Below are 18,402 nucleotides of genomic sequence, written 5' to 3' on the forward strand. Positions count from 1 at the left end.
GCAATGGATGGAGCCAGAAAGAAAGATTCCCACCTCAACGTTGCTCTAAATAAGGAACAACCACCTCTGCTTTTCTCAGAGAAAGATGTGGTAACAGTCACGATGATATTAGACTGGAGTGACTGTTTAATTTGGCATGGCCAATATATATGGCTGGTAAATTGAGTTTTCTTTTGGGTGTAGTCTGGAACTGAACTGGAATTCATTACAATTTCCCTAAGCTAATCTGAGAAAGCATTTTAGCCTTCTTGGTAAAAGGGTACAACATTAGTCAAAAGGGCCACTGAACCAATTCCTCCAACTGAAGCATCTCGTTATCTTAATAATTTGGCGTCTCTTTCCCCCTCTCTCTGGTAATGAGGCTGCTGCTTGCTTTTCCTGAGAGACCCTAGTGTACCTTTCTTGTCTTCTGTAAGGTTTATAACTAAAGGGAGAAGGGAACAACCTCAAGGTCAGGTCAAGGCATTCTGCAGAACTGAGGGGAAACGGCTTGGCCCACACCCTGTTTAAACAGCTATCTGTCCAATGCTTAAGGAAAAATAGAAACATAGTTCACTTTTTTGTGGTGTTTGTTTTCTATGATTTTAAAAAATTCATGCTTTTTGTGGACAACGTGAAAATATGCAATACTATTTAAAAAACCAGTTTACCACAGTTAATATTTAGAGAAACGTGAATTTTGTTTTTAAAAATTTGTCAACAGGATTAATATGCTAGAACTCTAAATGAAAGATATAAAAGTATCAACATATACACTGTCAAAGAAGTTTTAATCCTGACATTGATTGGGATATCGCAAATTCATCTTTTAGCTCTTCTTGGCTTCTGGTTGGGAATTAAGCACTAATCCCCAAGGCGTCCATTGACTGTAATGGATGAACTTCTCTTCTTGCATCTAGAATGATGCCAGTGCCATCCTTGAGAGAACTGAGGAAACAGTCAATCAAATCCTTTTCTGTAGGACTTCATTCTCTCACAGAACCCTGGCCGAGAGAGGCTGAAAGAGACCGTCTCTGCCCTGTTTGCACTGGATGGAATTTCTCTACCTTCTTTTCCTTCCTTCCTTCCTTCCTCTTTCTACCTTCTACCCTGGGGACTCATACCCTACAGAACAATTGCTTTTTGGACTCAAGACAGGAGAAAATATCACATTATTTCTACTTCCTGAAGAGTGGATTCTGAGCAGCGGCCCCAGATTAAAAAACAAGGAATCTCAGGATTGGAATGGACAGTAAAAGGGACTGAGCTCAGTCTCCCACCCAGAGAGCCGGGTCTTCAGTTCCTAAAGGACAGGACTAGGTAAGCACGTGTCAACTGCAGACATAACTACTCAAACTCTCAAGCGAGAGGTTTCGTGAAAGCTCCTCAAGCAGTCCCATTCCTGGGGCGAGCTATCCCATTAGAGACTGCGGACTGGGCTACAAATGTGTTAACTAGGAGCCGGCCCCGAGGCTGAGTGGTTAAGTTTGCGTGCTCTGCTTGGGCGGCCCAGGGTTTCACCGGTTCGGATCCTGGGTGCAGACATGGCATCACTTGGCACGCCATGCTGTGGTAGGCATCACACATATAAAGCAGAGGAAGATGGGCACGGATGTTAGCTCAGGGCCAGTCTTCCTCAGCAAAAAGAGGAGGATTGGCAGCAGTTAGCTCAGGGCTAATCTTCCTCCAAAAAAAAAATTTCCATTATGGACATAAGATAATGGCACCACCTCAAGGCTTTTCACTAATAATCAAGCACTAAGGTGGGAAGCCATGAGGTCAGAGATAAGCTCTGGATCATACTGTTTCCCAGAGTTAGCAACTAGTGAGTGGGAAGTTTACTCCGGAATTTTGAACTGAAAAGAGTTGTGGGAGTTCCATTTACCAGTCCAAATTGACCTGGTGGAAGGAAAACAAGCACCATTGCTACATTAGTTGTTCATATCCAAGTGACACAGTCTACAGATTAGAAAAGGAAAACTGTAAGGAAGATATTTTTGTTTTAACGTGCGGCTGCATTTTCACAGAAAATGGGAATCGAATTCATGGAGAATATACTTCAGTCGTTCCAGTGCAAGGATTAATTTTAAAGGGCAGAGAAGGAAGCTTCGCATTTCAGATATTAACTTTTTTGTCCTTGCCAATCACACGGGATGTGGGACAGTCCAGAAGTATTCAACGTGAAGCCAGCTGATATTGCTGCGAAGCGTGCAGGTCTAGTACCGCTCAACTGTTTGCTTATTTAGAGCCAAAGCCTAGCTCTGTAAATTTCCTCTCCATAGATTTTTCCATTGCTTTCTGGGCAATTACTCTGAGCGACAGCCTCCTTGTCTGATACATTCAGCTCCTGGAAACCAGAGCTAATTAACATAGTTAAAACTCCCCAAGCCTACAGCCATCTTTCCAGGGCGATGGATTCCAAACTTGATGAGCTCCTTTACAGGCTCATACATAATTTTAACTCTCCTGGTAGCACATTAATTAGGCACTCATAAATTTCAAAATGAAGATACATAAATACATCATCGCTATTTTGCTACGGCTAGAGGTCAACAACCACATGCACACAGACCGCGCTGAGCTCTAGTAAATGGCATTTTTACTGTACACGGCTTTATCTCCTCTCTGAAAACAAATGTCAATGCACGCAGAATACAAATGGATCTTGAGGAACATCTTGGCTTGAGCAACCTGGATCTCTTTCTTTTAAAGGCTTGATAATCAAAATCAACACTGCAGAAAAGCATGTTTCTTAGGAATTTCGAGGAAGGAAAACAAATGGGTAGATTTAAAATTATGCCCTGAGGAAGTTTAAATCAAGAGACACTTAAAGTCACACGGGCATAAACATGTGTTTAATCACCTACCTATCCAAGCTCCCAACTCTGGCGACTAGATACAGGAGACTCCCAACGGCAAGGCTTCCCAGCACCAGCAGCTTCTGTCTCAGCCACGCCTGCTGTTTGAATAGCATGGCCCTCCATCAACCTTCAGGACTTCTGCAGCCTGAGAGAGGGGGATAGACAGAAGGGGGCTCATCAGCAGTCATCTCTTATAGGCTCTGTTGATTGTCACAAAGCCAAGCAGAGGTAGGAATACAGGTGACTAAGTGATGCCGCCTGAGGAACAGATTCATACCAACCTTGACAACGTTCATGGTGTAAAGGGTATTTAGTGAAACTTACCTTCCTTTTTGCTGGACTGTCTTATAAGATCAAATACTAAACTAAGGGAACACACTAACTAGACAGAAACTGCTAGGCAATTGTCAAAGTAAATTAACACACATATATTAGAACATACATATTATATATGTATGTCTGTAGATATATATACATTTGTTGTTGTTAATCATTCAAAGAACACTGATAAAATGAGCAACTGAGCAACCTAAAGTTACCAGCAGGGTAACCAGTACTGTAGGTCCTGCTTCATCATAACAGCACAAATGGAGAAATTGAAATGCCAGTTCAGTAAGTTACCATTTGGGGTATAACCACGACATATTTTGCCTACATGTTTTTGTTTTGTTCTTGTTGTGAATGGAGGAACGGAGCAAGATCACAAGCTATTTCTTTACTTACCGAGGTTATCTCTGGTAACTATCATGACTTCAAATGTCTGAGAACAGTAGCTCCAAGTACCTGATGTTTCCCTTCACCTCCTCTGCCCGGTCCTGGATTGGACTGACTGATTCTGAAAACATGCTCAGACTAGATGCCCCTGCTATGCGACCCCTCCTGGCTCTCAATGAATTTAAACAGGTTTGGTGATAGGGGTCTCGCCTTACATCACAGCAGAAGCTTACCTGGAAGCTTTGTACGCTTATACCTGAAATAAAGGCCAGCTGAGGAGTGTAAGGCTTTACTAGTGCTGTTATTAAATTTGGGGGGAAAAAATGCAAGCTTCCAATTCAGCTTTTCTTATTAAAAATAAATCCAATCCCTCTTTCAAGATAAGATTGCTTGTTTCTTATTGAAACCCAAAATAGTAACCAGAGAGGAGGGACCACAGCAACGGGTCATGGTTAGAAACTGTTTTGCTGTAATGGTATCTCTATATTTGCCATGTGAAGATTTTCTCTGTGCAAAAGCAATATGCTAGGATTGATTGAGTGACCTGTTCATTCATTCATCAAGAAATTCCTGAGCACTGACAGCATTTCCAGCTATTCTACTAGGTTTATAGGGATCCCCAAAAAGATCCTGAGAGACTTTTAGCCCTTGGAAAACTAATAATGTGATTAGGGAATTGTGAAACAACCAGGGAACCCAACCTAATTCACGACAATGTAATGAATAAATATTGGGGAAAGAAAATGAAGGAAATGGTCAGGGATGTGGGCTCCACAGGAATGCTTTTTTTGTGGAATGTCATTCACGATTTGGTGAGGAAACTGTAGGAGGGCATCTCAAAAGGGAGAGAGAAGAGGAGCATTCATCCAACACACAGTCAACAAATACTTATGGAACATGCCTAGGTGCTAGATTCTATACTGGGTGCTACATAGTGACTAGCATGGGAATCTATAGTCTAGTGGAGAAGACAGATAATAAACCAGTAAATATAGGATTCACAGATACTTACAAATTGTAATAACAAAGGGAAATCATAGGCTGCAGGGAGAAAGAATAATGGGAGGAACCTACTTCAGTCCTTCCTGAAGAAGCGACACTTGGGCTGACACCTGGAGCATGAGGAGCCAGGAGGGCAGAAGCAGGGCCAAGTGGGTTTCAGGCAGAGGAAGCAGCATGCACAAAAGTACTGAGGGGGGAAAATGCCCTGCTAGTTTGAGAAGTGATGGAAGGCCGATGTGGCTGGACACAGGGATTGAAGGGAAGAGAGAAGGCTAAGAGCAAAAGCAAAGAGTAGGCAATAAGAAGGCTCTTTGCAGGGAGTGGGTGAGCCTGAGGTTCTGACTTGGCATGGCATGCCTTGTGTATAAGTAAAATGGGGAAGAATAGGGAGAGAGAAAATGAGGTTTTTAGAGGGCTATGTGACAAGGACATTGTCCAGGTGATATTTCAGGAAATTCTCAGAAAAAACCCTATGAATCAGATAGAGTTATTTCCACTTTATCGACAGGTAAAGTGAAGCTCAGATAATTTTCTCTAACTTGCCTGTGATCACGTGAAGGCAAAGGCAGTCACTTATGCAGCGTGATTCAGGGCTTCACTGCCAGACTCTATCTCCCTTCTCCAGGCTGATGTCCGACATCCTGGGTTAGAGCCACATGCCCTCAGCACAGGGCTCTGAGCCCTGGTGAAATGCAGGTACCACAGCAAGATGCAGAACAGGGTGGCAGAAAGAAACCTGTGTTCAAGACCCCCAACCATATTCTCCCCTTAGTAGCTCTGTAATCTTAAGGTGGCTGCTTAGATTATCTGGGCCTTCCTTTCCCTATCTATAAAATGGGGACAATCTCTGACCTCCCCACTCCATAGGGCTGTAGTGAGAATGAAATGAGGTTTCCATAAGTAACATCACTATCCAAAGGTTTAGGAACATGCCAGATTAACATAAAGGATTATGTGTCATTTCTATCTTAGCGTGAATGGATTGAATGTGGATTCACAAGCGGTGTGAAAGAATAATAGCTGTTACTGTATTTGGTTGAAGAGAGCCAGCTATAAATGGAAGAGATGGGAAAAGTAAAGGTAAAATATGGTTGCCCTGTGGTCTTAATGTGGGTCACCGTCTTCGTAGAGAGCTGCAGCTCGGAGGGAGACTGGGGCAGTTGTCTGGCCTCCTCAGCTGTCTAAACGTAGACCCACACTCTCCCGCTCAAAACTATACTACACAAGGCTTTGTCCACTTTCTCCAGCTCATTGGTCCACCTGTCTGTCTTTAGCTACAGTTCACCCATTGTTTAAGGTCTAGGATAGGTCCCAGTTCCTCTAGGAAGCCCTCTCCAGCTGATGCCCCAGTCCACAGTCCTCTCCCTCCTCCACTGAATCCCTGTTGTTCTTGCAGTCAGAACCGCAGGAAGGCATTCCATGGTTCGTAAGTGTTGGGTTAGTGTTAGCTGTTGCCTTCTGTGAGTATCACGTCTCCTAGCAATGGGCTAAACCTGCTGACTGACTCAGACGCACAAGAAAGCTAACTGAATGGTAGTGACCCCAGAATCTGTCTGCTTTGCTCTATTGGCTAGCAGTTCTCTATGGTGAGCGTGTAGAACATTTAGAAAACACACCCCTGCCACCACTCTCAGAGACTCCAAGTCAATGGGTCTGTATTCATTGTGCATCTGTGCTTTTACAGTGGAGCGAATGGTACACAAAACTTAAAATCATTTTCTACTGTCTTTTTTCTCTTCAGTCACCACGGACAATAAACTCTTTCTCCTTAATTTCTCCATGTCTTGTTCTGTCAAGGCACTTGGTGCCTCCCTTATTTCTTAACATTTGGGTGTGGCTTTGTGTTCATTTCCTATGGCCTGTACAATCTGATTAGTCTTCCTAATACAAGTTATTTTGTCCCTTATCTGGTTTCCGTTGTTCACCAGATCAAGTCCACTCTCTTTCTCTTGATAGCCCAGGCCTTCCTCTAAGGCCCGAGCTTGGGTGGTCAGCTTCTTTCCCTCTTACTACTCACCAACACTGGGCTCAGTGTCCTTCAGGTTGGCCTCTTTACTGCCCCCCATTCCCCTTCACTCTCATCTCTATGCTTTTGTTGGCTCCCTTGCTGGCCTGGAATGTCTTTCCTACATCTCCTCTTTCAAGACTCCAGATCCTATTAATATGTCCTTGGGGAGGGTGATCCTGACTGATGTGGAATTTGGGGGAAAAAATACCAATACACTTGCCATTGGTGAGGAGTAATGGGTCAGGTCCATTAGGCAGTAATGGGTTAGGTTCTTAATTACAGGACCGAAGAGTAAGAGCTGGGCTCAGGGAGAACACTTGGGACACACGTGCTCATAGGGGATGAGCGAGCTATGAAGCAACCACATCACTGAACTCTGCCAAGTTTGGCAGGCATGAAAAAGAAGAAAAAAATGACTGAGGATGTGAAGGCCGCTGAGGAAGTAGCCCAAGATTTAGGAGAATATCGCAACAAAGCTATCATGCCATCTATGCAATGCACATGTTGTCTGGAAAACAGTAGTTATTGAATCTGACTGAATATGAGATCATTATTTTTTCTACTGCCACTGAGGATCTTCCCTTCTCAAAGGCTCCAATATTTTCAACCATAGATTCTCCCTTTATGATAAGTCCAGTTCTTACCATGGAGGTTTTGCTCTGTGGGATAAGCAACTCCTGCCAGTCTAGCGTCTTCATGCCTGAGATGCCTGAAAGGCACCCACTGAGGATTTCTCTCTTTGGGAGACCTCATTTCTCCAGTCTTTTGTTTGTAGGGCTGGCTTAACTCCTTATACTGCCTCCTCTACTTATGGGAAGTCCATTTCACCTTCCAAAGCATCTTCATGTCTACTGTGATGCTGAGGAGAGCTAAAACTTTTATTTGAGATCTCAACTAATATGAATGAGTCATCCATGGGGAAGTGCAAAGACCACTCGATTGGGAGTCAAAGACCTTGAGTCACACTTTGGTTTAGTTTTGTAATTGAAACTTTCTGAATTTGGGTATCCTCATCTGTAAAATGAAAATAATAATGTCTATCCCAGAGGGTTGTTATGACATGAGGCTTGAGTAACACACTGTGCAATAGAACTTTATGAACATCTGGGCAATTTACAAAAATGAAGCATAATTAATATCTTCAGGAGGCTGATAAATTCATCCTTGCAATGCATTTTAAAGAGGAAAAGGAAAAGTAAATACAGTTCTTATTAATAGTACAATTGGATTGTGAAAAATATGTCCATTTTTAATATAAACAACTTTTAATGGAAACTTCTGTTAGCATTAGAATGCAAACACTATATTTTCTGTACAAAACAAGATGGCACAATTACCAAAAACGAAAATACAGAGTGAAGACTATCTTGTTAGGCTGAAATCTCTTGGAATTTTTGAGAAATGAAGAAGCCAAGCCAGTAGTTTCTAATGAGTTTCTCTAGGACACTAGAAGTGAAATCTCATTCTGTTTTATAAGCATCTCAGACTACGTGCTAAGTAACAATATCATAGCAGCCCCTGAATAAAGCTTGCTGAAGGAAAACCAGAGATGCTTGGTTAATTTAACATTCAAGATGCCTCCTTGGTTTTCTACAGCATCATGAAGTGCTCAAGCGTCTGCCAGGATGGAGTCTTAAAAGCTGGGAGTTGTTGCTCTTGGTCTAAGAAAGAGAAGTCACACCATCCAATCTTTACAACAATGCGGTTAAACTGGGGAGAAGCTAATTGCTCCTCCAATCTCTAGTTCCCTTCCCTTTAGCTCCGCCCACTTTAATGGATATTTTAATAATCTTTCATCAGAGCAATCATACTGGTAAAAGGCAATTTATATAAAATTAAAGTTCTTAAAAAGTTTCTTTTTCTTTAAAAAAAAGGTTAAAGACCTACAGTGACATTTAAGCCCTCCCTCACCCCCAGTTTTTAATCTCTCAGTGTTTTCCATTTTGCGTGCCAAAAACAGCATGATTGTGGTTTCTCCAGACTATTAAAGCTTTAATAGACATGGTATCTTAGCTGAACAAAACACGGTATCTAAATAACAGAGTGCGGGGCCAGAACTGACAAATTGGAAAGACATCTGGCTGTTTCGCCAAAGCAGCACTAAGCAAAGAAAGAAATGATTCCCAAGCTGCAACAAAGAAATAAAGGAATTCAAAAAAATAATAGTAAAGATACGTTCAAGTGCTGCTCAAAGGCTTGTAGACATGGTTACTGCAAGCTCTTGGTACCAGTAAAAACAGTAACAGAAACAATAGTAGCAAAGTTTATTAAAAGTGACTGTAATTATACAGCAGAATTATTCCAAGGAAATCAGAATCATCTTTTGAGTATTAGCTCATTTATTCTGAGCAACAGCCAGATGAGGTAGACAGGAACTACATTTATTGAGCACTGGGCTTTCTGTTCGTTTCTTTCACATTTATTATCTCATGTAATACAGTGGTCCTGTGAAATACCATCCATTTTATTTTTTCTGATGGAAACTGAAGAGCAAAGAGATGAGCAGATTATTTACTCAAGGGCATGTGGTTGGTCAATGCAGGAGGACCTAAATTCAGAATGATGTGACCTCAAAGAACGTGGCCCCTGGAATGCGATGCCACTCATAGAGCGTCGGACGCACGCCTGGAAGACTCTTAATAGATGCTTGGTTACTGATTGATGAGAGCAGACAAAACCACTTAACTCCACCCAAATTACCTGCCGTGGAACCTTGAAGTGGAGGATGGGGAGGTGAAAAAGAACATGAAAGAGGAAAACCCTTTCCACGGAGGGGAAGGTAAAAGGGGCCATTTGGGTGGTTTGAACTTGATATGAGGAAGTAAAAATATTAATAACTAATGACAATAAGAATAATGATGATGATGATGAAAGGTGGTGTTTTAATAGAAAGGTTTTATAGAAGTGCTTTTATAGTTTACAAAGTGTTTTTTGTATTCACCCTACCATTTATCATTAAAACCGACCAGAACCTCTTGTTCGCCCCATAATTCAAGAACTGACTTTCCTTTTGGTAGGTTTTATAGTGGATGATCAAAAAACATTTACAGTAGATGATGCCACTTGATTCTGATTCTTATGTGCTGATTTCCACAGGATCTTGGTGAAATCTGTTAATCACCTCTCATTATCACCCTACCCCCATCCTCCCTTACCCCCAGCTGCTCCCCTCACCATCTCAGTGAATGGCTCCCCCTCTGCCTACTAGGTCCCCCAAGTCAGAAACCTTGGAGTCTTTTATCCTTGGCTCCGCCCTTGCCCCTAACATCCAATCAGCCAGTAAAATTCTACCTCCTACTATGAGAATCCACTTACTTCTTTGCACCATCATTTGTGACTTCCTTGGTTCAGGCCACACTCTTACACTCTTTCTCTTAAAGTGTTATGGGCTCCTAACAGGTCTCCTTACTATTAATTATTCTCTGTACTGATGCCAGTATGGTCTTCCCCAACGGAAATTTGACTATGTTGCCTTTAGGCTTAATACACTTTTTATTTTTTTGCTTTTTGGTGAGGAAGATTGGCCCTGAGCTAACATCAGTTGCTAATCTTTCTCTTTTTTTTCTTTTCCTCCAAAGCCCCAGTACGTAGTTGTATATCCTTGTTGTAGGTCATTCTAGCTCTTCTATATGGGATGCTGCCACAGCATGGCTTGATGAGCAGTGTGTAGGTCTGGGCCCAGGATCCGAACAGGCGAACCCCAGGCTGCGGAAACGGAGCACACGAACTTAACCACTACACAATCAGGCCGGCTTCTAGGCTTAATACACTTTAATGGGTCCCTATCATCCACATGGTTTTAGAAGACCCTTTACTCCTTTCCACTGCAACTCCACACAACCCCCAAGGTACAAACCTCAGCACACAAAACAACTTGCAATTCTTTTGAACAGGCCATGGTCAGTTTTGCTTTAGGGCCCGAAGCATAAGGTTTGCATAGTCCGAAAACAATAGCTCTGTGCCTCATTTATCAAGTCTGGGACACCAATAGATGTGAGGAGTAAATGAGCTTGTAAAGTAATTAGAACCCTGTTTGGCACATAGTAATACTCGATAAATGTGAGCCATGTCCTCTAAAGCTTCCTTCCCCCCTCCTCCCAGGTTTTGGTTTAATTGGTAGCTTTTAGAACTTAGGTTCCTTGGGAAAGTCTTTCTTGATCACCTAGGGCTGGCTTACATGTTCCTCCTGTGTGTTACCACAGCACCTCTATTTAATTCTATTAAAACCAACTGTCACTGTCTGTTTACTGTGTGTGTCCTTAACTGGAATGTAAGTTCCATGAGATTACGGACTGTGCCTTGTGATTATGGTATCACTAGCATTTAGGGTCACAGATGCTCAGTAAATAATTGCTGAATAATCGAATCAGGAATGAACTTTCTGTTCACGAATTCCGTCCGTTACACGGAATGAACTTTGACTATCTTAATAGCCACGGTGTCTGGACACCACATCTCTTTAAGTAGGTGATAGTACTTTATCTTTATATAGTACTTTGGAGAGTGCTATATGTGTGTAAGTGACTTCATTTTCCCCACCTTTTATTTTGAAAAATTTGAATACCTATATATCCTTCGCCTAGATTTACCAATTGTTAAATTTTGCCACATTTGCTTTATCTTTCCCTATGTATTTCTATATAAACGCATATTATTTTTACTGAACCATTTGAGAATAAGTGGCAGATTATCAATATTGCAGCATGTTAGAAGACCCCCACCTGATCCCCATGAAGTCCTGAGACGTAAGTGGGGCAGTGAGCCTTCTTGTCCCAGAGGCCCAGGGAAGTGAAATGACCTGCTCGAAGCCTCAAACTATTAAATCTGGAGTTACCTGCTAGTTTGGGGCTTTTTATATTGTACCATCGGCCTCCTTACTGAGTTCATGTAATGTTGACAATGTTATAGATTTTATTGGTAGGAATAGGTACATCACTCATCTTTTCTTAAACATTCAACTTGTAAATTCTGATGAATTGGGTATCAAAAATAAATAAATAAATAAACCTTTGGCAAATGGTGAAGGAGAAAATATTCTTAGGAGATTTCTTGTCCTGTCTCCTATTTTATTATTCTTTTCTTAATTCCCTTAAAGAAAGAAAAATTGAAAAAGCTCTTTTTACATAACATGAATAGTGGCGGCACCTAATGATGCCCATCCATCGGAGCGTTGCAGCTGGCTCATATTTTGCAAGCCAGTTGTTAAAGCCATGATTAAGAATTATATTATGGAAATTCATAATGAAGTGAATTAAAACAAAGGCAATAAATATTAAAAACTCATTATTTCCTAATTACCATACTACATTTTACTATTATCTATGCTCTTGAGGTTAAGTCTATCGTATCTGTACAGTGGAGATACTACTGTGCCTCTTTTCTCAATTCCACATTCAGTGAATTCCTGTTGCTAGATTCACATTGGCCACGGGGGAGGAGTCATACAACTGAGATTGACAAACACTACAAACCATCCCCCCTCCCCAAGAACCAGTTGTTAAGTATTTACCTGCACAGCACAGATCACATTCCATTCATTAACCGGGTCTTTCCCAGGTACCCACCACGCGTGCAGTGTGATGCCCAGTACCGTCTGGGGAAGAAGGGTGGGCTCTCTCTCACAGTCCCTTCTCTTTGAAGCCTCCTCCATTCTCCCGCCTTTCTGCAGAGGCCGTTTTCATTTCTGAGGCCCCTACAACCCCTTTCTTTCTTCCTATTTTCACTTTTCTAGGTCTGTCACCTCAGCTTTCTGTGCCTCCTTCCAGTTTCTCCCCGCACCCTGCCACTGACGGTGTTCTCTAAACAGCAGAACTGAAAAAGAAAGAACGCGCTGCTATCAGTCTTAGGTAACGTTGATAGAGGAAGACAAAGTACAGCTAAATGCCTTAGAAAATCTTATGAGGATTGAAGAAATCTGTAAAATAATTTATAATTAGTTTGTACACAAATTAATACTAAAAGTCTCCATTCTTGGGCAGACTAACATTTTCTTAAATTGCAGTATTCTGAACATGCCTCAAAACTTTCCTCTTTTTATTACCAGAGACACGTGTTTCCTCTCAATCTCAGCTCTTCCTCTCAGGGCCAGAAAGACTCCACCAAATTCTGACATTAAGATAACCGCCTACATCACCAGTCATCAACAAATATTGACTGAGTACCTACTATGTGCCAGGCACTGCAGATGCCAGGAATAATGTGGAGAACAAGAGACACAGACCCCGCCTCTTGTCATCTTCTAGTATTCAAGGTCAACTATTAATAAAAGTATAAGGAAATTGTATCTTCCCTTAAACACAGAGCCCAGATCCTCTTAGCTGGCAGTGAAGGAAGAATCCCCACAAGCACAGGGTCTGCTGGACCTCAGAGTCTCATCTCCTGGCCTTAGGATCCACCTCCCCCACGGAGGATCCTTGCCTCTTAGCCAAGTAGCCACAGTCACTGTCCAAGCCACTGTCCAAAAGGCACCTTTCTTCCTTGAACAAAACTCTTCTCTTCAAAATCCCCTGCTAAGTGAAAACTTCATTGGGCTTGTTTAGACCAGACTTTGCCAAAGTAAGTACTTGTGACCAAACAGGACTGGCACCATGGGCTTGTGCCCTGTGCATTCCCATGGGCTCTGTGCTCAGAAGGGCGCCATGCTTGGCTTAATGTTCTGTTGTCATTATCTTGAAATTCTTAATAATTTCTGAACAAGAGGCCCCACATTTTCATTTTGCACTGGGCCTCACAAATTTTGTATACAGTCCTGCAGCCAGATCTTCCAGTCTTCAGACAACAGATTACTTGTGCGTAGGCTGTGGCTCTTCACAGTGGTGCTTCCTTCTTTTTCCAGACACTTGGCTTTAAGAGACAGACATTGTCTTAAGCATATCACATAGGAACACAATCATTCACATCTTCTTAAAGAGCTTAAAGGGAATTCCACTTCCCTTTATTTCTCTCAGTTCTGTGGTCTTCTTTGAGGCCCATCTCTTCCCTGGATGCCCAACACTGGGAATGGCGCCTGCCTTCAGGAACACGGTAGCTGCCCACAGAACCTTACAGTCCTAAGTACAATATCCATAGAAGAGCATGTGCCACACAAAGACAGTGTTGACACACACACAACAGCATAGAGGTTTCATTACAATAGATTAGTGGGGGGAAATCCTGTGAGGTAAAGAAGGCAGTATTATCGTCCCTGTTATACAGGTGAGAAAAGGCAGAGATCCAAGGACTCTAGGCATCTGCTCCCACCATGGAGCAGAAAACTATCCCCTCACCTCCTGCTCCCTTCAAGGCAAAACATAACAGGAAGCTCAAACTATGTAACTCACCTGGTATGCGACCTTGGGTAAATCACTTAACCGCCCTCATCTTCTGTTTTATCACCCAAGAAACAAAGGGCTTTGAAGGAATGAGTTCAGCAATCCCTTCTGGGTCTAAAATTCTCTTATTCGAAGGGATTCCACTAAATTAGTACTAAGTAAGTCTTCTTATAATGAAAGATTAATGTACAAGGAAGTAAAGAAAATTTTAGCGGGTAAATATCAATCTTTAATTTCTTATTATTCCCCAGTTTTAAGCAGTTTTGACCTCTTCCAAGATGGCTGCATCGCATTACACTGCCTTTACTGTGAAACACAATCCTCTCCTTCTAAGATGTGAAATTTCTTTGAAAAGATACTGACACTTAGGAAGGAGTCTACTGATTAGCTTTCCATTTGTCCCTGCGTCAGAGAACCCATAGGAATCACATTTTGAAAAAATTAACCAAGGGCAGCTGAGGAAAATTGTCATAAAGAATTCACTTTTCTTCTATTATAATGATCACAAAAGAGAGCTGTAATGAGAAAGAAACAAATGAAGAGGGGCACAGGAACAAGGACATAGAAAGCAGTGTTGTGTGTGTGTCAAGTTGAACGTGGAGATGGGTGTAGACTAACGGGAAAATGGACGCCGCTGGTTAGTAGACTAAGCAGAAAATGGATCAGTCAGGATGCTCCTAGTTCCTCTATCAAATGGCTAAGGAAGCTATTTAGCTCTTTGTTTCTTCAGTTAACCATGAAGGGTCAATGTTAGAAATGAAAAGGATAAAAGTTGATCAATTATACAGAGCTGCAGAGTTTATTATTGCTCTGTGCTTAGTGCTTATCCTCCTGGGAATTATTGCAGGAGCAGCTTTGAGCAAATTCCAAATTTTCAAATCGGTTCTCCATTTCTTCCCTCCATTCAGCTTTTGATATTACGCATACATAATTTATCACAGCTACCATTATTGCATTAGCTTGAGTAGTCCTCTGGCTCTCTGTCTGCAGGAGGATATTCATTTTGCATTTGTAATTATCAAACTTAAAAGGAGCCAGTTAATTCTGCTTTTGATCAGGGGTCTCATTTAGTAGAATGATGTCTTAAGAAAAAGACATGGGAACTGAGTTTTATTTTGGCATGGAATTCCAATTACTCAATCTCAGGCTCTCATTGGTATATGTAACTAATGTTTATAGAAGAAGAGTGTGCTTTTCCCCCCTAAAGTTTCTTTACACTTCATTAAATAGTTGTTGGAGTTTAGTAAATTTGTCCTACTGGTGAATCAGAAGTAGAATCTTTTCTTCTCTAATTGTGTTTATATAGAAAAGTGTGAGCTGGAGAGGTAACAATTATGCAGGTCATTAAGTTAATATATATGGTCCAAACAGATTATTCCAGTAATTTAGGCTCATGATGTTAAAGAGGTCAAGTTAACTGGATAAGCTCTTCTCTCTCCCTTGTACAGCTAAAGTCAATTTTATAGTAATATTAGTTCTACTTGTCACACCTAGTAGTAATTGAATGCATTTATTTAAAAATACAATGTAGCATTCATACCAGACAGAAAGTCAACTTTTTAATCTTAATCTTCTATCTCACAAATTTTGTTTTCGTTTTTGGTGAAGAGCAAGAAATAATGTAGATAAGAATGTCTTTTAATTCCATAAATAGATTAAAAGTATAGCAGCATTTTTATCATTAATTTTTTCCTTGATGGTAGTTCTCATAACTCTCTCTCTTCAGCGGCTTTTACTTCTCTTTCAATCTCCATACCACTAAGCCATATATTTCTTTTATAATGATTGAAGATGATACAGATTTTACCGTTAAACATTTTAAGTGAAGAACTAAACCATTAGCACACAGATTATGCAGAGATGTGAATGTACCATCTTCAGCTTACCAAGTTAGATTCAGAAAATTCAACATGTTTAATATAAAATTTAAGCTAATATGTATGGGTACAACCTCCTGAAACCTTTAGAGAAAGATTTCTTATTATCCAATTAATCATCAGAAAAACACAATTTTCTTACTACTACTAACCATTTGTGTGGCATTTTATGGTTTTTAAAGCTCTAGTTTCAACATTATTTTACTGAACTTTCACAACAAAGACACAAGGGACATAATACCTATTATATTCTCCATTCTGTAATGGGGAAGCCAACGCTTGGTCCAGGTATGGTGCTCAGGTCCACCTAGCTAATGACTGTCAGAGTTTAAAATTTTACTACCAGGACTGGATGCTCATTCATTAGTGCAAATCTAATCCTTGGGTACTACAGGTTTTGACACAGTATAAGTTGACAGAGTGTAAAGTCATTTTTGTTAAAGTACGGGACTTGGAAGAAATGAAAGAGGCATAAAGTAATTTGGAATTAGCAAGTATTAATATTCTTTCTGTCTCTCTCTGTTTGGATCATCATTTCCTCCCAGAATTATATCCCGGTAGGATGAGAAGGATTACAATAGATTCATCAAGCATAAAAAAAAGAGGAAAGAAACCAGCTAATTCAATAATCCCTAAGAATAACAATCATTATGCCAGTTATAAATTTAGAACATTAACATCAATCACCTTCTCCTGACTAATACGTGTATTTTTGTTCAGGGTTTTCATTCTAGCCTGATTCTCCAACTTCTCCTGAATTAGACATTATTTTTATCATTACTGTTTTACACAATTCTTGTTTAGACTTATCCACATTTATTAATATCACCACATACTGTTCTTTTTATATTGGTATCAGCTTTACTGAGGTCTAATTCACATACCATGCAATCCACCCATTTAAAAGAATATAATTCAATGGATTTTAGTATACTTAGAGTTGTGCAACCACCACCACAATCCATTTTAGAACATTTACATCACTCTTAAAAGAAACAGTACCCTTTAGCAATCACCCCCATGTCCCCATCGTTCTCTTTCTAGCCCTAGGCCACCACTAATGTACTTTCTTACTATTCCTTCTTATATCTCCGCTCTTCCGTTTTTCTTTTGCTGGAAGTAGAATTTCTCCCTATTCAGCAAACAAAAGTTTCAACATTCCAAACCAAATGCTGAGATATTTTCCTCAATTTCTTCTCTTCAAAAGGAAAGATAGGTAGTATTTCTTTCTTTGGGTGATCTGGTTAGCTGTTGAGAATAGTAATGTGTTGAAACTGAGTTTAAAAGAATAGATTACTAGAATGTTCTCTTCTGAAAATTAGTCTTTTTTTTTTAAAAAAAAGTGGATTTTAAGATGTTTAGTGTTCAGTAAAGACCTCTTAGGCTAGTAATCACCTCTAAAACATAAAGAAAATAGGAGCTGGTGAAGTAGAGTCAGCACCCAGGAGGCCAACAACTTCACCGGGACCAGGGACATGTGCTGACATGTCATAATAAAGCCCTTGTTTATCGAGTGGTGATAACGTAAAACAAAGCTGGATACTGGTTAAAGGTGGTAAAGGCAGGTTTTATTCAGTAATGCGACTGCAGCAGGGGAAAGAGACTTCAGTACAGAACTGAGCTCAAGTCCGCTGGGGCCGAGGTGGCTGGGCGTTTTAAAGGGAGAATGAGGGAGTAGGGAGGAGAAAGGAGTTGAGGCATCCAGCCGAGTCAGGAAAGTGGAAAATTACAAAAAATGGGAAGAGGGTTGGTCACTGTGATTAAGCTACCTGGGTTTGTTAATTGGTGCTTATCTGGAGAAAAAACAAACTTCTTATATCTTTAGGACAGGAGATAGTTTTGCAAATTGGAGCAAGACACCCAACTAAATTAGGCCCTTACTCTCCCACAGGGTCTGGGAGGCAGGGGAGCGAGAGCTGCCTCCCCGGAGGGTTGCATTTCCAGGCCCTTAAGCATACAGTTCTGGGCGATGGAAGATTTATATCTCAAAGGATCAGAGAATGGATTTACAACTGTAAGTTTTCTAAAAGTAACTATTTTAAGAAGGAGTTCATGGGCCTCTGTCAAGTTCTGGCTGGAATAAATAGTAAATTCCTTTGGCAGCGTTGAGCTGTCTTAGGTAGGCATTTTAAGACCGGCTGGGGTTGTCCTAGAGACATAGCCTTAGGCCACTAAAAGCCATGCTAGAGTTTGTTCAAGTCTGTTAGTTTATGTGTGTGTGTGTGTGTGTGTGTGTGTGTGGTAGGGAGGTGGTGGAGGGTGGACAAAATCATTTGTGCTGAGTGTCTGCAATTCTTACAGGCTAAGGCTGAGGCCTGGCCAAGAAGGGGGCTCAGAGGAACCTGACTAGAGTTTAGTCAAGGAGAGTCTTTGTCAGTGCCTACCGTGTGGTAGTCAATGGGTCTAGCACTTAGCAGTTGTGCAAATCCCATGTTCTTTTTTGACTAGTAAATCAAAAGTTCAAAATTATCTCAGATTATCATAAGAGTAACAGTAGCAGATATCACATATTGGGCATTTACCGTAGCCAGTTACTGTACCAAGTGCTTAACACACATGATCCTAGTTAATGACCCTGTGAAGTTGGTTATCATCAGCGGTCACATGAAGAAACTTGCCCAACTGGTAGAGTCAGGAATCTTACTATTTCT

General features: G+C 41.0%; 1 protein-coding gene across 14 annotated transcripts in view; it reads right to left on the reverse strand.

Annotated features, from left to right (window-relative positions):
• The window catches only part of HS3ST5 (heparan sulfate-glucosamine 3-sulfotransferase 5), a 269,294-nt gene that overhangs the window by 10,270 nt on the left and 240,622 nt on the right, over positions 1–18,402 (reverse strand). For all 14 annotated transcript variants that reach the window (XM_070496366.1, XM_070496367.1, XM_070496370.1 and 11 more), the window contains one exon: positions 2,847–2,985. In XM_070496366.1, coding sequence (XP_070352467.1) covers positions 2,847–2,953 — 107 coding nt within the window. In that variant the 5' untranslated portion in view covers positions 2,954–2,985. The remainder of the gene's footprint in view (positions 1–2,846; positions 2,986–18,402) is intronic.

This window comes from Equus asinus, chromosome 24 (assembly GCF_041296235.1).
Source record: "Equus asinus isolate D_3611 breed Donkey chromosome 24, EquAss-T2T_v2, whole genome shotgun sequence".
Classification (NCBI taxonomy): domain Eukaryota; kingdom Metazoa; phylum Chordata; class Mammalia; order Perissodactyla; family Equidae; genus Equus; species Equus asinus.